The sequence below is a fragment of the Musa acuminata genome, chromosome BXJ3-5, assembly GCF_036884655.1.
Source record: "Musa acuminata AAA Group cultivar baxijiao chromosome BXJ3-5, Cavendish_Baxijiao_AAA, whole genome shotgun sequence".
Classification (NCBI taxonomy): Eukaryota; Viridiplantae; Streptophyta; class Magnoliopsida; order Zingiberales; family Musaceae; genus Musa; species Musa acuminata.
The window spans coordinates 531,345-550,876 of NC_088353.1; the positions used below are offsets into that span (position 1 = coordinate 531,345).

The 19,532-nt window shown below is 39.1% G+C and overlaps 4 protein-coding genes and 1 non-coding gene across 6 annotated transcripts; 3 read left to right on the forward strand and 2 right to left on the reverse strand.

The window, feature by feature from the left end:
• Nucleotides 1-67: 67 nt before the first annotated feature.
• Nucleotides 68-147, forward strand: TRNAL-UAG (transfer RNA leucine (anticodon UAG)). The gene has a single exon. It is a non-coding gene; the product is annotated as a tRNA-Leu (tRNA).
• A 1,216-nt stretch (nt 148-1,363) lies between these two features.
• LOC103983666 (ferredoxin, root R-B2) lies at nt 1,364-5,408 on the forward strand. 2 transcript variants are annotated; one of them, XM_009400921.3, is made up of 2 exons: nt 1,364-1,504; nt 4,724-5,408. In XM_009400921.3, the coding sequence occupies exon 2, from the start codon at nt 4,732-4,734 to the stop codon at nt 5,185-5,187; it is 456 nt and encodes a 151-aa protein (XP_009399196.1). In that variant the 5' UTR covers nt 1,364-1,504; nt 4,724-4,731; the 3' UTR covers nt 5,188-5,408. The 2 variants fall into 2 exon arrangements, with proteins under 2 accessions (XP_009399196.1, XP_009399197.1); XM_009400922.3 differs by having other exon boundaries at nt 1,369-1,504; nt 4,701-5,408.
• Nucleotides 5,409-6,169: 761 nt separating this feature from the next.
• Nucleotides 6,170-7,187, reverse strand: LOC103983664 (uncharacterized). The gene has a single exon (XM_009400919.3). It carries the CDS (start codon nt 7,030-7,032, stop codon nt 6,304-6,306), a length of 729 nt encoding a protein of 242 aa, XP_009399194.2. The 5' UTR covers nt 7,033-7,187; the 3' UTR covers nt 6,170-6,303.
• Nucleotides 7,188-7,729: 542 nt separating this feature from the next.
• Nucleotides 7,730-11,589, forward strand: LOC135638773 (uncharacterized protein At2g27730, mitochondrial-like). Its single transcript, XM_065152157.1, has 3 exons — nt 7,730-7,903; nt 10,724-10,762; nt 11,185-11,589. The coding sequence occupies exons 1-3, from the start codon at nt 7,802-7,804 to the stop codon at nt 11,377-11,379; spliced, it is 336 nt and encodes a 111-aa protein (XP_065008229.1). The 5' UTR covers nt 7,730-7,801; the 3' UTR covers nt 11,380-11,589.
• Nucleotides 11,590-12,649: 1,060 nt separating this feature from the next.
• LOC135638772 (ubiquitin-ribosomal protein eL40 fusion protein) lies at nt 12,650-14,508 on the reverse strand. Its single transcript, XM_065152156.1, has 5 exons — nt 14,342-14,508; nt 14,163-14,249; nt 13,968-14,070; nt 12,971-13,037; nt 12,650-12,867 (listed from the first exon to the last, which is right to left on the reverse strand). Exons 1-5 carry the CDS (start codon nt 14,442-14,444, stop codon nt 12,841-12,843), a joined length of 387 nt encoding a protein of 128 aa, XP_065008228.1. The 5' UTR covers nt 14,445-14,508; the 3' UTR covers nt 12,650-12,840.
• Nucleotides 14,509-19,532: the final 5,024 nt, after the last annotated feature.

Genomic DNA, 19,532 nt, shown 5'->3' on the forward strand with positions numbered 1-19,532 from the left:
CTTACAAACCTCGTGCCAACGAATAATATAATATATATTAAATTAAAATCCCTATGTTGTCAAATAAGACAGTTTGGCCGAGTGGTCTAAGGCGCCAGATTTAGGCTCTGGTCCGAAAGGGCGTGGGTTCAAATCCCACAGCTGTCAAAAGTGATGAATTCTTTTTTTGACAAAAAAATCTACATTTTTTATTTCTTATCTAATCTTTTTAAAATCAGTCATAAAAATATTATTTATTAAAAATCTCTGTATGGCATTTTTCGTTAACATCATAGTGTTCTATGTATGGTATTCCAAAAAAACCTTTCATAAGGATTTCCAAATTTTTTTCGAGCACCATCTGAGTTTATTAACCATATTCTCTACATAACATCTAAAGTGGCATGATTGTTGCTGCATAATTATAAACCAAAATTAAATTAATTAAATAAAATGGAACAGCTCATTTAGATTAAATTTTGTTGAACTAAAAATGATGTTTTATTAGAAGTATCATAAAATGATATTATTTTTGTTGTTTTTGATACTTGGAAACATGATTCTAGTCGCTCTTTCTTTAAATTTGAATTAAATATCTTAGTGAAGAAACATAGCTAAATATATTAGTTGAACTACTCAAGCTTTTAATTAAGATCCAAAATGTTTATTAAATCATGTCTAAATCTACCCAACTTTAATCAGAAGAAAAGCCTAATTAAACATGTCGATCTTTGACCCGAATCCGCCACGTCAACGTCTCATGATTTGGGTTCGCGTAAGACATCTTTGACATGTAATTGGAAAGAAGACTTGTGGGCACCATCTCAGCAGCCAATCGTTATTCATGTATGCCAGCTGGCGCTCGGAGGCCCGGCATCATTGCCGATTTGGATCCACGTCACAACCTTCTTATTTTTACAGCATACAATTCCACAACGTAGCCGTCCGTTTAGGTGGGCCCCGCCGCTGAATGATCACGTGGCTGGGTTGGCCTTGAACACGTCGAGTCAATAGAGTTTACCAAGTCATGTACCTGACATCTTATTGGTCAAAGCCTTGTGGGTACCACGGAAATAGCAAATCGTAATAAACGTATGACCATTTAGAGTCACCATCGCCACCAAGCGTTTTGTTCTGGTTGGGCCTTCCGGGGAGAGGTCGGCAGCCCGGGACCGATCCCTGACACCATCCACTACAGAACCTACTTCTCATTACGGCGTCCAATTCCAAAATCCGACCGTCCGTTTTACGTGGGTCCCACTTGGAACGCCGTTGATTCAAGTTATGACCATACACTACTAATTGGAGAGGATCCTAATCCCATGGTTCGCGCCCCTTTCGGTCTCATTCCATGAGGGCGGCTCGACAGAGGGCTCGCGACAAGGTTCACATGTTTTGGACTACTTAAATAGGGCCCAACACGACCTGCGATGGCTCCTCCACTAGAGTAGAGAAGCACCGGTCTCGCCTCGGCGCCTCCGCCCTCTCCTGGTGCATCGCCAGATCCTGCCGTCATCCTCCTCAGGTATCGAAAGATTTCGTTTTTGTGGCGTCTGATCTATTATTGACGCCGGTTATCGATCTTCCTCCCTCTTGTCTTTGTCTTGATTTAGTCTATTCATTGATTTGTTTCTTTCTTTACTCTGGATTTACGACCGTGTCGCTTGTTCTTGTGGAACACCCATTAGATCTTGATAGATATGCATAAATCTGTAATAGGAAATGGTTCTTGCTTACTTTGCCCTCTTTCTCGTTTCGTTTCTATGGATGCATTGAAACTTGATGTTGGTTTTGATCGTACCATATGCTCGCGGTGTAAGTGTTTGGGGATTTCATTTCTGTGATAAGTGAATAATTATTTGGTGGTTTAGAGGTTTGATGGCGAATGATTTTGTTTTGAGAGATCGTATGCTGTCTTAAGAGATTCCTAATCTCATGATTAGATTGTTAAGGTATGGTTTTTAGAGAGATGCGGTTCTTAGTGTACGCATCTCTATTGTTTTCTTGTGATCGGCTTCATTAATTGATTGAATCTTTAATGACATAAAGAACAAAAGCTAGCTTGATACTATTTGGCTACTTATATCATGTCATGTCTGAGTGATTTCTTTGGTGTTTGAAAGCGTAGTTTTGAATCTCAATAACGGACCCATACCTGGACCCAGTATATGCTGGCATACCGACACAGTAAGTATACGGGTCCAGGGGGGAGGAGAGAGGAGAAGTGGAGGAGAGAATCAGGAGAGGAAGAGAGGAAGGAGCGGATTGAAGACTAAAAAGGGGAACCAAGCTGTCAAGACTAAAAATTTGTCTTAATCTGAGTATTGGTTTCTGGTCAGATAAGCAGTCGGTTTTTAAACCTATGTTCTAAAGTTTACTAGGTTGTTCTTAACTTTATCAGAGTAGTGTTGTCTAAGTTAATTCTAATTTGTTAGGAGAAAAAAACATATCTCCTGATACCAGATTCAAAGAAGGCAGGAAAAATAAAACACAGATAAAGACACAGAGTTTACGTGGTTCACCCAAACTGGGCTATGTCCCTGGAACCATTGCAGATCTTCACTATAGAGAGAAAAAAATAAAACACAGATAAAGACAAAGATTTACGTGGTACACCCAAACTGGGCTATATCCATGGAATCGCTGCATATCTTCACTATAGAGAGAAAAATTACAAGTGTGAAAAAACACTTAGCCTTCACTAGCCTCTCAAACTCTCAGCTACTTCTGCCTCTACTCGACACACTTCTCAAGAGAGCTCCTCTCTGTTTATAGTTTGTGTACACCAAAGAAAGAGAGATCACATGTAGCCCACTAATCTAAACAGCCCTAACTAGCCCTTAATAGTACCTAATTAGTAGCCATAAATCAGAAAAGTGGCTACAACCTCTTTTATCAAGTCAAAAGATGACTTTTAACAATACTTTCACCAAGTCAAAGATGACTTTTAACATAATTCATCCTAAATGAGGCTTTAATGGTTAACATCAAATATTAAAAAGCTTAAGGAGTTAAGGTGATGTTCAACTTATGTTTTGTACTTCCATTGGTTGTGACAAGGTAATAATTGGTGATGATGACAGCATTCTGGTGTTCCGTCTGGTACAATGTCTTGCTGGCTAGGTAAGATAATAATGTCAGAATGGTTGTTGCAGGTCTTGCTACAGCATCCAACACCACCATCCAACAAAAAATAAATAATTGAAAGATACTACTATCTTCCCAATGGCATCATATAGATATATATACATGTATTTATATATTCTTGGCAGCAGATCCTTGTCTGATGAACTTGTAGCAGTAATGCAAGCAACTGAATGTGGAAGTGCTTCATCCCTAAATTTCAATATCAAGAAAATATAAAGGTTTAGACTATGCTACCATCCTTGACCATTGGTGCACTTTCCATAGGCACAATTGTATGACTAACATATGGTTACTGTATGATGCTACAGTATGTGAATTAGTATGTGCAGTTTGTAAGTTCTTCATCAAACTTCTTTTAGGCATACAATATTTTGTTATTTTGTAGCTATATTATTATGATATATATTGAATTGTATGGTTTAGGGATCATTTAGCAATTCAAGTTGCATCTAAGATTGTAAAAGAAAAATTAGAATTCCTGTTTGCTAGCTATTTGAAGGAATGATATAGACTTATTGCAGTGATTTATTTAGATTTGAGCTGGGCATAGTCATGTTTGTATCTGATTCTTTTTTATAGTGATTTAACTAGTCACTTCTAGCCTTCTAGGGATATTAACCATTCTCCCATTAAAACTGGTGTACAACGGTTACATTGGCTGACTTCTTTATGTTGAATCCATTGTTATTCTTTTATGCACATGCAGACAAGCACACACAGAGTTACAGTCATTGCTAGATTGTTGATGATTATATACTTGAAGAATCATCTTAGGCAAATATTTCTACTGAACATATGAATCCAAAAGGCAACTGATAAAAAATTTACTATTATTTAATTTTCCAGAGTATCTCTATCAGAATTTCGCTATCCATGTTGTATATCTAGTTCTAAATCCTTTTATGCGTTGAATCTGCTTGTTTTTATGAACTATCAATCCAAATCCAGAAACAATCTGTCACTTTTTTCACAGTTGGGGACTTAGTTAATTGATTATTTTATGTATAGAAGGGATTTAGTTAATAGTTGGTGTTTGCCTGTTTTATTTATAGCTGTCCTTAACTCTCATACCAGCGAGGAGGTATAGCTGTACTTGCCTCTTCTTTTCTTTATACATGTGAACTCCAGCATTGGCTAATAATGTTGCATGTCTGATATTTTGCATAGGGTGACACACTGGACCATAAACAATCACTTGAGATACGTGTGCAGTGAGATAGATTGAAGAGTTGGAGAACTTTTGCTACTTATTTAATTTGGAAATCGGTCTAACTAGTAACTAATAGAGTTTGTCCACAGTATCATGTGTTTGTGTTTTTCTTCTCTCTAATCTACGGGTATTCTTGATTGGTTTGTTTGTACATCTTAAATGGCCTTTTCACTTTACTAGTAGGGTTTGGCATGGAAAAAGAAGATAAAGGATAAAAATGCTGGCATTCCTTGGACAAATATATTAAATGATTGTTATTCACAAGTCCCTTCAAATCCATTCTATTGGTCATGCATTGGGGAGATTTCTCTTCTACTTGAGCAACAGTTTATATGGAAATTTCTTCCTGGATGGGTTCTAACAGGAACTGTTCTGTGGCATCTTCAGCTGGCACAATGTCGATTGTTTCTCTCTCCTCATCCTGCGTTCTGACAAGCAGCATTAAGTGCCAGCCCTCTTCTCCACTGATCAAGAGCCCATCCTCGTTGAGCTCCTTGAAGTGCATCTCAAAAGCATCAAACTTGAAGATATCAAACTGCTTCAGGGCATCGGCCATGGCGGTCTACACGGTGAAACTAATCGACCCAGAGGGGCAGGAACATGAATTTGAAGCTCCAGATGATACCTACATTCTGGACGCAGCTGAGGCTGCAGGCGTAGACCTTCCTTACTCTTGCCGTGCTGGAGCATGTTCTACGTGCGCTGGTCAGATGGTGTCTGGTAACGTTGATCAGTCCGATGGATCCTTCCTTGACGAATCACAGATGGCCAAGGGTTATCTTCTTACCTGTGTCTCTTACCCAAGATCCGACTGCATCATCCACACTCATAAAGAAGGTGATCTCTATTGATTGTCTGTGGTTGGGTTAACACCTTTAGTTGTGCTTGAAATGAATCAAATAATATGCAATTCCAAAGCTAGGGTTTTGTTGTTCAGAGGGTAGTGGTTCTCTGATCAGGAATTCTTGGTCTTGCTTTCATAATCTCAGTACTGGTGCTGATACTGTAGTATTTATGATCAGAAGTTTTAATTTTGCTTGAAATTTATTTATGGTAGCAGCAATTATCTGAACATGTCATTAGTTTTTTTTTCCTCTTTCTAATGTCACCAAGTGATAAATAAAAGGTCTTTAGAAGGAAAAGAAGATGATTATTCTGTCGCTCTGACATTAAAGATGGGGTTCATAACATATTTATCATCTCAAACAAATTTATTGTTTTATTTATTGAGTGTTGCTGATAAATCTAATATAAAATTATATTTGAACTAAACAATAGTTTTAGCAAGTTTGAGGGTTAAATCTTCATTTAATAAACTTTATATTTAATTTATTAGTCGATGTAGATGTATATATGTGATTTGAACTTTCTCTTTTATCTTTATCAAAGTTAGTCGATACTTTTCAAAATATATGAGATAAGATGTCAAATCTGAGTCTTTATATATAATCAAAGTTAGTCAGTACTTGGATGTGTTCTTGAATCATTAACCCCGATCTGATATATAATCATTGGATCAATATTTGAAGTATAATATAATGTATCTCATCACCTCATTTTAAAAATTTTATTTTAATATATTTAATGAGATTTTAGATATGATATAACATCATTGTACCAATATTTTATCTCATTTTAAAACCTTTATACTATATTAGTATACTGAAAGCATATTTGATTTAATTATCTTATGTTAAGAATTTTAAAGGTCCATAATGTTTTGTTAACAATTTGGTGATTAAGAGTTCGAATTCTTATCTATTGGGATAAAAATTTCATTGCATTTATCTTAAAAAAAGAAAAAAAAAACTGACGAGTATTTTTACAAGTTCATTAAGTTAACAATATATATATATATATATACTGTTTAAATGACAAATCGAGAAAACAATCCTTTCTCGTACATCCTCAATCCCATAACGGGCTCACCAAGCTATTCTTTTAGGAAAAGCAACAGACACCCACACTCACTCAACCCCACTCCCGTTGTGCTCCACTTCTGCCACCGCCCTCTTCAGATGGCGATGCCTCATTTGCCCCTCCTCCGCCTCTTCCTCTCCCCATGTCGCCGACCTCCGCCCCGAGGCGAACCTCCTCATCGCTCCCAACCCCGCCTCCACCGGCAAGAACGCCACGCCCGCATTCGCCGCCGACGGGGGCGATCCCCTCCTCCGCTCGTCTCCCAACCGGCACATCGCCTCGAAGCAGCTCGCCCAGCGCCAGCTCCTCCCCTGCTTTCTCCTCTCCCTGTCCGAGAGGACCTTCCCGAAGCACGACACCTTCGGCGAGCCCGGATCCGCCGCCGACTCCCGGCCCGACCGAGCGCCCTTCTTCGGGAATATCCGACCGGAGGGCGGTCGCTGCCGTCTCGAGGCCCGTCCGGTGAATCCGGGGGTCCCGATCGCGCTCGGCAGGCCGAGCACCGCGGGCTTCGCCTTGAGGCCCGCGGACGAGCGCTCCGAGATGGATCTCGACTTAGGATTGGCGTTGGCCGACTTGGGGTTGGTGCTGCCCTTGGTGGAGTCGTCGCGATCGAAGACAGCGTTGAGGTCAGTCCAGTCGATCCCGTCGCCGCCGATGGGTACCTGGAATGACTCCGGCGGAAGGTGAGGGTCCTCCTCCGGTGGCGGCATCTGGCACCTCTCACGCGGCGCTCCGGCAACCTCGGTCTCGCCATCAACGTCCATTTCACCCATCCGTGGAAGAAGAAGGGAGAGAGGAGAAGAGAGGCGAGGAGGCTTGGAAACAGAAGGAAATTGGTCGAGTTTGGGAATCTTGAAGGACAGTAAGGGTATCTATCGCCCAAGCCACCGATCATGCGATTGCGCTAATCTCCAACAGAACGAACGGCCTGATGTGGCCGACTCTGGTAGACGGGGAACAGGAATGAGATTTATAGAGGAAGCCCACCTTAGGTGGCGGTTAGTGGAGACGACGGAGCCGCAAATCATGCGTAAAATTAATTAATTAAAAATATTTATTTATTTATATATACTGTTCTATTGTGGAGTGGAGTCGTTGCCATGTCCTCCTCAGCGACAGAAGGAAGCGGTGGGTGCGTTCAACCACCGTGTTGCTCGTTTCACGAGCTCCACTACTTTGGCCTCTTAATCTTTTTAGTCTTTCTCGTGAGGACATGCAGTAGACTCGGGGTTAGTGTGTTAACTACGACGTAAACCGTTCTATATTATTGAAGCACTATTGAACCAACAGACTGTGGTGGCCGACAAAAGGGAAGTGGGTCCGGTCATCAATTAACGGGCTGGGCCGGATTTAACTTAAGAACGGGCCGGGCTAGAGCGGATCGCTGATGGACGCCACTTGGCTTCGGTTTGTTCGTCGGATTGTGAGTGACGTCAAGGGTACTTTCGGTATATGAGGAAATAAAAGGAATCGGAGGTTTGGTTTTGAGGGGCTGATCGGCTCGTTCTTTGAGCTCGAGAAACCCTTGGATTCGGATTCGCCATGGCTGCGAGGATCGCTGCGAGGTACGTCGCTCGGAGGCTGTCTACCGGGGGGAAGGTGCTCAGCGAGGAGGAGAAGGCGGCGGAGAACGTTTACATCAAGGTCCCCTCGCCTTGATCTGATCCCTCTTATTACCCTGGTCCCGGTTCTTTCTTCCTGTATTCTTGTTGATCTTTCGCTGCTAGGGTTAATTTCTAGTAGATTTTTTGCTTCTAGGCGCCCTAAATTAGTATTTTACATTATCGATTCTTAATGAATGGATCATATATCCTGATGAAATGTGAAGTTGGAATTGATGTGGATGAATCCGTGAAGAGTAGGGCCAAGTGAGAGTGTGATGAGATTTGACTAGATTGTGTAGTTTTGGGAGGAAAGAAGAAGAAGATGGGAGGCTGCATGGTGTGGATGCCTGAAACTTGTGTGGCAAACTAGACTATTATGTGATGTGCTTGTGACACTGGAATCATTGGCAAATGTTGTATGCCCCACTATGAAATTACCATGACAAGGAATCATCGTGTTTCTTTGTCGGAGGCTTGGAGCTGATATGTATAGATCTAGCTTTATTTCCACGCATTTCTTTTTTTCTAATATATTGGCTTTAGGTTGTCCATGTATGATATGATTGAATGCAGGTAAGTTATGAATGATTATAAATTTTCTGATGAATGGAAGCCTTCTTTTGACCTTCTTCTGTGGTTCATGTCAAGTGTGGCTTGATGCTACCTATCTTCACTTCTGTGCTCCCTCAAATTTTCTTCTTTGCAAATGGAAGAAAAAACATGGATTATGATGGAAAAGTGTTTTTCTAAAGAAGATTATTGATCTAGCTAAGGACTCTGCCTAGCTATATCTGGGCATTGTAAGATAAGGATTATAAAACTGTCTTTTGTAGTATAAGTGTTAACAAGAACATATTCCATGCTCCCTTGTTTTTCTAACTTTTTCACAAAAATGTTGTTGAAGGTTTTCTCAGTTTTTCATTCCCATTATTGTCCTACATTACTATGTTATTCAAAATTTAATGTTGATAAATCATTGTTGTATATTCATGATGTAATAAGCCTTCATCAAACACTTTGCCTTCAAATGGTGGAACTGTTAAACTTATTTTTGCATCATGTTTGGCATTCCCTTTTTTCCCCACCTATAGATTTTACATGTTGCAGTATTTTGTTGGTTGTTGTTTCTTGGAATTATTTCATCCACACGGAGATTCACTGATGTTCCATCAATCCTCTTATGTTACACCTATGATTAGGATTCAATTAACGAGGAAGATGGTTGCACTGAAGTTACTTGAATGGAAATGTATCACATTTGTACAATTGTAGATTGGACAGTGTAATGAGCATCATTTTATAATATCCCTTAACCTATCATCCTCATGTGAAGGCATTGAACTAAAGTGGTTTTCCTGGAATTTCTTGGTTTCAAAGAGTCAATATACTGCATGAAACGTTTTTCTAAATCATGAGCATTTATCGTGTTCAAGGTTTTATGGTTCATCTATGATGGCACACTAGTTGGATGCATCTAGAGCAGTTGTCATGGATGTTGCAAGAACAGAACAATTAGCAATAAATTTTTGAATAACATGTTGATGAAGGGATTAGAAATTATCAGTGCATATTAATATGGTCAAGCAAATTAATAACATGGGTGTTTAGAGCATCTTCTAGGCCTATACGGATGCTAAGTTGGAGCCACTAATCTCATTTTGATAGTGTTATATGTCATACCTCACCAATGCAGCTTTGAAATGGAATAGTACCAAAAAAGCATTGCTAATATTTAATTTTTCTTTTTGAACCAGCACATCATATATTGATTTTTGGATTTTCAATGGACACACTCATTCTAGGGTGCAAAAGAATTGGATGATAAAATGTTTGCCTTCCAATTATTTAAAAATGTAATTCAGGTTTGTTGGATTGACTAAGATACAATACAACAACGATATCCTTCTTCGATAATCAACCCCCACTTAATCTGGCAACTTTGTCTTGAGCTCTTTTTTTCTTTTATGATATCAAGTTTTGTAGTTGCACATGGTTGTGTTAGTTTGAGTTGCAGCTGATTAGTTCGTTTTGAGAAGAAAAAAACTAAAAGAAGAATAAGAAGAAGATTTTGTATGATTTTAGGTCCAAAAATTATTTGAAGATGCAAATCTAAAAGACTAAGACTGTGATATTGGGATCAAGCAACACCTTCTGCCTTACACTGGGATTTCGATGTTTGTTTGGAGTGGGGTGAGACGATGAGTCATTGGAGGATTATGGTTGTTTGTTGTCTTACCAGGACTGGAAAGATCCTATTTCCTTAAAAGATCATATTTTCTTGATTTGCTTTGCACTACAGTGTGAGCCTGACCTGAATTAATTTCAGACTAGATTACCTAACTCAAGAACAGATAATTCCAGCAAAATCCTCTGCAGACCTCAGGTTAGATGGATTGGCTCTTTTGTTGCATGCTTATTCTCCATTTTCACAGTGATAATAGGAACTTCATGGGGGATGCCTTTGCCACCACCTGCAGTTAATATGGCTAAATGCAATTGCAACTGATGTCATCCATTGTGTCACTGAAGGATATTCCTAGTATATTTTCATCTAACTATAGAACCTTTTGCATCTTCCTTTGATTGTGTAAAGTTTAATTTTTGTATCTTGTTACTGCTTAAAGTTTCATATGCTTTGTGTGTTAATAAATAAGAAATATCTATGTCTCATGGTATTGAAGGAGTTTTAAGTTTTGAGGGTTCTTTTGTGTCTCAATGAACAAAAACCTTTACTTGTGTGAATCTTCACTTAACCGATAATAGATCGTCATAGTTGCATTGTCAGAAGATTCTTTTAACCTCTTGGAAAACAATCTAAAGTGATATGTATCTGTAATGATTAAGTTCCTTTTTGCTGCAGAAAATGGAGAAAGAGAAGTTAGAGAAGCTTGCGCATAAGGTATGATCGCCAGTTCAGTTCTGGGGTTTGCTTTAGTTCTTGGAAACGGAATTCTGTATTTCTGATATTTGTTTTTATTCTCATTAATGGGCATTTCTGTTCTAAAAGAAATGACATGGTAGAAGTAGGAAATTCACAATGGTTTCATAGCCTTGACTTTTACTGTTCATTGTTGATATTCCTGTTCTGTTAAACTTTGCTTTAAATAAGCTCAGCGGATGGAGGGTCTGGAATGCAATTGCTTAGTTGTATTGCCATCATATTAGTTTTCCAAATTTTTTTAGATTCAGCAACAGATAAGTGACTAAGAAAAATCTTCAATTACTTGCAATCAAGTAATGTAAAATGTTGCTTCACACAATGCCAAGATAATTTTATACCTATATCTTAATGTTGCAAACTCTGAACATCTTCATTTCCAGGGCCCAAAACCAGGAGAGCAAACCCCAGCAGCTGATGTGAAGCCCAGCACACCTCCAGGATCATCAACTGCTGCTGGTGTTTCAACAGACGAGAACCGCAACTATGCCGTACTTGCTGGGACAGTTGCTGCTGCTTGTGGTCTGGGCTGGTATCTCTTGTCTAAACCAAAGAAATCTGCAGAAGTCGCAGACTGAAGCTTCTCTGTGGTTGAAGATACCACAAACCCTTTTGCTTGTCTTGTTTGTTAACCGGATAGTGCGCTGAGTGCCTACAGGTTTACCCTCTCCATCTGAGGTGGGAATTCAATGCTTCTGCTCCAGTTTCCATCCAGCTTGCACTGCTCTGTTACAATTATTCAAAGCAGTATCATTCAGCTGTCGAAATAAGTTCCGTTTTTTCTGCAACGAGTTGCATCTTGTTTCCGGCTCTTTTATGTGACGAGTTGCATCTTTCTTTTACGGCATTTCAGGCATTTGCATCGTTCTGATTCTGTGTCACAGTGCAGCTCTACTTGTCATGACGCAGAAAATTAAGACTGCAGCAAGGGGACATGTTCGTGCTCCCCGAGGGGATGGTTCACAAATACTGCAACAACCGCTCCTGCAAGTGACCATTTCTCTTGGAAGAGCGAACCCTGGTGAAGACTGGTTTCCTAGCCTGAGCATGAGGTAATATATGTGATTTCCTTCTTTATATGATGCTAGACTCGTTTAATGGAAGCTGGAAAATGATGTGGTAACATATAGGGTTCGCACTTCCAAGTGACCATTTCTCTTGGAAGTGCGAACCCTGGTGAAAGACTGGTTTCCAAGCCTGAGCATGAGGTAATATATGTGATTTCCTTCTTTATATGATGCTAGACTCGTTTAATGGAAGCTGGAAAATGATGTGGCTGTTCTCGATCCTGGCGGTTTATGCACATCAAGAACAATTAATCTTTATTTCCTAGTTAAATCATGTTTCATTATTATTTCAGTTTCTGATGTTTTAATTGTCATAACATATCCTATCCAATTTCGACAACCAAGTGGAAGATGTACTAGTCCAACCGTTGTTCCAAGGTATGAAAAATCTTTAACAAATTGCAACATCATTTACTTGTGATGAGGATTATTTAATCTTATTATATATTTAGCTAGTTCAAAACTTGATAATATGCATCTAGAATTTGCAAGATTACCACAGTGATGAATAAATACGATTACAAGGAAGCCCCTCAAAACTATATAGCAATCTTTCACCAAATCTCAATAATGAAAAGAACCATCTTTCACTAAATCTATCAAAATCAATCGAAATGCATTTTAATGATATGACATGGAAGTCAATAAGAAACCTACTAACCCTGGTTTTTAGCTGCCAAACACAACCAACAATTCAATTTAATTTTTGAATTAAATTAAATTGAATTCATTCTTAAATTCCCACCATTAGATGTCCTTAGTATTCGAAATAAAACCACTGTCAACCGGAAGACCAGTATTCAGAATGGAAAATAATAATTCAAAACATCCAAGAAATGTCTTGATGCCACTTCAAAACAATAACAAAAGGTGATAACAGACAGACTCCAGGCCAGGATGATCAAATATAGGAATCGGTGTCCGCGCCAATATCTTTGCCTCGGGAGGCCAAAAGAAATTCAAAAAAGTAATTTACTTGATCTTCTTCTTAGGCCTCAGCTGGCAACAAACAAAGCAAGAAACAGACAAAACAAAGACATTAGGTTCACAACAATACCAAGGAACAATCCTGAATAATCAATCTGTAAAAGACAACAATTACCTGATTACTGTGACCACACTTCTTTTTCCGGCAATTGACAGCCCTTGGGTGCAACCGTGCATAACATCTAGGAGGGTAAAATTAGTTAATATAAAAAATTTCTATGAACAAAATTATCATGCTAAATAAATAGAGGCACTTACTTAAAAGGAAAATGAAAGGCTTTATTTTCAGCATAAATCATCCCAATTATTTATCGATCTTAATGTAGAATGTACAAATGGGGGAAAGATACATCCGTTGTATGCTTGACAAGGCAGGTAAGGGTGAAGAACATGGATCCTCGATAAGCATATACAATTACTTGATACTAAAATACCATAAAAGAAAATTTCCAGAAGAACCATCCAGCTTGATGGAACGAAGGAATGACCACCAAGAATGACATGCTACCTTTCGATTTGTTGGAAAGGCAGCCTTCTACAAATATTCCAAACAGATCAGTTTACTTTTATTATGTCTAAAAGATTCTTTGAGCAGATGTTCCACCAATGAAAATCAACTGCAAATAGATCGAGGCAGTTGACAAAGTAAAGGAGACTCGATCTCTGGATCTATGCCAACCTCTACAGCACGAATAGAGCATGAAGGATTCAAACCATAGATCCATATACACTAAACTCGAGGACCGACCTTGGCACAATGGTAAGATTGCTCTATCGCAACATTGGAAACTAGAACTCGAGTCATGGAAATAGCCTATTCAAACATACAGATAAGGCTGTGTATACTCTCCATCCCCAGAGCTGAACCACTCGTGTGCGCTGGGCAATTCACGGTATTGAACCTTCCATAATCAATAAACTATTTTCCATTCCAAAGGCAAATCACAGCCATGATCAAGAGGCAGCAAGAGCCTTAGGATGGAACTCGATGACAAAATTCAACTGAACGGTGCAGTACTATTTGATATAGAAGTACCATTTTTATGCAACAAAACAAAAGTCAAACGGACAATTTCACTACAAGAATGAATAGACAAGGAATGCATGCGTACTTTCTGCAGATCATCTTTTCCTGGTTGTACTTCCTGGCAAGAGCCATAAGGGAGGGCTCAATGATCCCACCCCTCAGCCTCAGCACAAGATGCAGCGTCGACTCTAATAACATCACGACAACCTCATAAGTTGGCGAAAACACTTGAAACTCAAATCTATACAAGAGATAAGCCACAACACAATAAACATCCAACCTTTTTGAATGTTGTAGTCGGCTAGGGTTCGTCCATCCTCGAGCTGCTTCCCGGCAAAGATCAGCCTCTGCTGGTCCGGCGGAATCCCTGAAATCGGATGAAAAAAGAGAAAAAAGGCTGACGAAGAACCAGGGGAAACAATGGCATGGGATCTGATCGATCGAAGACGAAATGAGCACCTTCCTTGTCCTGGATCTTGGCCTTCACATTGTCGATGGTGTCGCTGCTCTCGACCTCGAGAGTGATGGTCTTCCCCGTAAGGGTCTTCACGAAGATCTGCATCCTCGTCGGTCTCTCTCCTCACCCCGCGCCGCCTCAGTCTCCGCGAGCAACGAACCCTACGGAGTCTGTATCCGACGAGCCTTTTATAGGCCGCCCTTGTTCGGATCTTATTCTAGGGCTTCTTTCGGTAGTGAATTGACGCCGTTACCCCTAATATTGCGGATCTTATTCTTAACATGATCCGAATCCGATTTCGTCGGATCCAGCTGAGGAACTCCGAATCCTAGTGTGGCTGAAGGGAAGTGAAGGTCCGAATATTTTCGGTGATCTTATCACCTGCCACTTGATGTTGGAATGGTCTCAAATGTCCAAATCTGTCCCTCGGGTAAAAACGTTAGTCAAGTTTTCGATAGTTTACCGAGGGATGGTACTAGAAAATTATCGTACTAAAATAATTAGCAATTGGACTAATTATTCATGTGCTATCTACTGTGAGAGCGTGCTATGTATATGTTGTTGGAAAGAAGACAAATCAATAAACATTATTTTAATTAATAGATAATATATTAACGGTCAATCAATAATATATTACCACATAAAAACTATCATACAACAAAAAAAAGTCGTGGGAAATGTTTAGGCGATTACATATTATCTTTTTCAAGACCACGTATAAAAACTAATTTTAGACGTTACACCCGGAGGCTTTCTTTCTAAAAAAAAAATCTTAAACTTACTAAGAGACCTTAATCACAAGCTTGGGCGTTGAAGGGACGAGTTGAAAATTTTTTTCTGACATCGATCTTAGTACAAGTGACGCCCGGGAGCTCAACACTTCCACCTTAGAGCCACCTCAAACACTCCTATGCTATTGGGTTTGATATATGTTGGGTTGACTCAGATGTCGATGACGATTTCTCCTAACATTTTTTTGCACTAGAATGAGGGTTTGATATTGTAGGAATGTCCGCCCATCAATTCTCTCGATGAATGCTCCAATGATGAGGCCCTGACCTATATCACTTTTACTAAGGGGACAATTGTCATCCTTCCCTTATATAAATGTATCTACTTTAGCACAAATGTCAACATGATACTAGTATCTATTCATATTACCTAGGCCTTTTGCCTCAAAGATGACCTCGAACCACCTACTTATCCTTGTTAAGATGTTCCTGAACCTCGCATAGTGAATACATATGCTAACGAGCATGATGTACGCTATCGCCCTACTCCTGCCTTAGCTAGCCCAATAAGCAATGCCACCATTTCAATCGGGATCAATACCTCAATTGCCGCTGGCACCAAGTCGAGATCCTCCAGCCTAACGTGGTGCCACCATCTTAGGATCACCCAAGGCCCGTAAAACTACTAGTTAAGGGAGCTCCCCGCTCTCGAACCATTAAATTTAATACATCGTCACACCATCGTTCTGTTTTGCTTGAATCCGAGACTCAATAAGCATATTTGATAGATAACTTCCTAATAATTCAACTATGACAAATGAATTAACACTCAGAAAAGATGTGATGAGAGTTTCAATAATCTAGAGAGGAAAGTCTAATCGACCCCACCTTGGGTCGGCCCATATTCACTCAAAACATATAAGAGGAGTCAATCCTGATGAACTTTTATCTCCCGTCACTTGATTCACTAACAAGATCTGAGACGTGCAAGAAGCTCATCCATCACTTATAATATATGCCTTCATGATTGAGCTTAAGTCATCTCTATTTTTTTATCGTTGGTAGAGAGGTTATCTACGACGGTACACAAGGTGCACTAGAGGGATAACCAATATATTCTTACAGAGACAATGGTCTCAAGTAAGTACAAAAAAATTTATAAAAGGTCGAGATATATGTGATTACCATCAGCCTCGACCTCGAGATCACCATGGTGAAGAAGAAATGACCAATCAGAGTTGTCTCACTCGAGGTCTGAGTCAACTCCCTTAAATATGAATAGAACTGAAGTCTTTTTTACATATAAAGGAAAAATGGCTCTTAAAAGACCCTTAATTATTGAAGATATCGTTGGAGAGGAGGGATAAATCTAAGTACCATCGCTTCCAACATGATTATGACCATGACACAGAGGACTATCGTAATTTGAAGGAGCAAATCGAAGAACCCATTCATTACGGACATCTTAGGAGGTTCATTCGGAAGTATTGAGAACCTTCGCCCTAACCTTAGGGGTCAGTGGAGAGACAAATTAATATTATCATCAATTTGAGTGAAGAGGGTCATAACTGATATAGGTAGTTTTGTCGATATCCTGTACTTTAATAATTCTTAAAAGCATAGGCTCTAGGCTAACGATCTCACCTCTATGATTTCTTCGTTAATGATGTTCACTAGCCACTCCATCTACCCTCTCGAGACTATGAATCTATGCATCACATTTGAGGATGAGCCCTACTCCAAAATGGTGATGACCAAATTCATGGTAATCGACATCCTATCGGCATACAATATGATCATAGGTTGACTCATGCTCAACAAGTTGAGAACAATAGTGTCAACCTACCATATGGTAATGAAACTCCTAATAAAGACCAACGTCGTGTCACAGAAAAAATTATAATTTAGGTGTTTGTGTAATATTCATTTATATCTGTGTCTTTCGATTTTGTTCATGCTTTGCATAGTATATATATAGTTGATAGTAGACTTAACAATCCCATTTTAGTTGGTTTTGATGGTCGCTTTAAACTTATAAATGAAGGTTGTGTCATGTGGGCATTTCGGTCTGCAATGAACTTTTTTGGACCCTTTGTTATGTGATTGTTCAAAGTTTACGAAGTCTATGATTATATCATATAATTTGTATTGACTATAAATTATTTCCTAAAATGATTGCTTATAGATCTCAAGTGAAATATTATCTCTAATTTATTTTCTCTTTTGTATGTCATAAGGAATCATAGGAGATTTTTGAAATGTTATCTCTAATTTGTTTCCACAACGTTCAATATACCATAGCGTTACCATTTGAGTTGCTGTGAAGAAAGTGGTATGTAGCAAAAATTATGTTGGTGAGGGCAGAGACACAGGATCCAAACAATGGTACATCAACTTTAGCGAAGTCGATGGACTTCAGGAGTTGCTATGCAATGGATTATGTTAGAGTTGTGCTTCATCCGGGTGTAACTCGAGAGTTGGTGGACGAAGGTTGATTGTCAAATAGGCGAACACAATCGGAGGTGATAGAGGCCATGTGATATGTTGGTAGAGGCTACAAATAAAGAGATCGCAATCTGAGTTCATCCTACATTGATCAAAATGCAAGGGATATGTCACCAGGAGGCAATATGGTGTAGCAGATCATGGTGGAACAGTTTGAGGTAATGCGATACACATGGAACCTATCCCACGAGGGACTGGATCATATGAATATATGATTATGAGCTACTAGGAGCTCCACTTCGGTGAATAATACAATGACAATAAGGACTATAGATTCAATTAGTGAATATAATGATACCATAGAGATGGGTCTTCCGTGTGTGTATCAAATTTTGCATTGTATGAAAGACTTAGTGCACTAGTATAGGATTATTTATAGTCTATGTTTAAAGACAAATCACTCTCATTATCATGATATCATATTGATCCTATTCTCATTGCACAAATTCATAAATATCATAATACATGCAATGGGCAATATAAAGTGAGAAAAATATCAAATAAATAATAAGAAAAAAAGAATGTGTATCATGTCACACGTGTCATTACTCACGTGATTGGCTTGCAGGGCACATATGACTAGCATCTTTATATCATAGACAAGATCTCGAATCACAATATAAGTGAGCCTCGAGAGACTCGACCAACTCAACCTACGTCGGGAATTGATTTATTCCTATAATGATGGAAGACCAAATGGTCAATCTAATCGTCTCACATTTACTGACTTAATATTATCAAAAGATGAGGTTTTAATTTGGTCTCTAATATGACGTGTCGCACACATACATATTTAATATATATATACATCGCATATATATATATATATATATATATATATATATATATATATATAGTCAATCACACACCACATAAGCAATCATACTAGATGATCATAGACCATAGTCTAATGTGATCAAGCTCGAGCTAGTGGGCCTAATCATTCACATCACGATCTATGTGTGCATTGGCGCATCTCCATGCCCTATGATCGTCCATCTCGTTCTCATCGATTCTGTTAGCATCTCAACACATATCTATATGTATCTATATGTCGTGATCATCTATCTCTACCTCATGGGTCTCGTTGCCACAAGCACACAAGCCTGATAATAAACGAGAAAATTTGGAGGCTCGTGGGGCTCAATAATAATAATAATCACATCACATGTACACACACATCATACATTCCATGATTATCCGTCCACATCATACATCATTATATAGGACTACTATATAATAATAATTAATTTAATTATTTAATTAATTATATGTAGTATTTTAGGAACCCTTTCATAGGATGCCGCACATGACAAGTTGTCTCTTATGCCGCTAGAAAATCCTAGCCACTATGAACTCTCCTGCAACCATGAGTCTTAGGCCATAGGATTGCCTCGTGTCGTTAGGAAACTCTAACTATAAATGAGTCCTTTGCAGCCGTGAAACCTTGGCTACAAGGCAACCATGGGCGGTCAAGAAACTTAGTCGTTTGCTTGTCCCCATGCAGTTAGGAATCCTGTAGAGAAGATATAATATAGCCAATGAAGCACAAGCGCTATAGGAGCTCAAGAGTCATGACCATGTCTTGATCATGGGAACCTTCTATGATCTAATGGTCCTTGATAATTTTGGGGTTGATCAAAACTATCCACTCTAGCGAGAAAGAAGAAGTCCTCTCTCCTGCCTTAGAACTACACAAAAGTAGAACATGAACCCTCTTGGCTATTGATTGACTAAGAGTTTTAGATTCAAATGAATTAGAAGAGAACATCTTCTCAATCTAGTTAGAAAGAGCAAACAAGTGCTTTAGACATTCGAGGAAATGAAGGGCAATGGGGTAATAGTACTAACAAAGGAGGAACTCAGAATGCAAAGTGAGTCATATCATGGAGGGGGTGGGTCATATTTTACCTCCGAAGTTAAGGTGATTTATATGCCACATCCCAAGTTAGAGCTA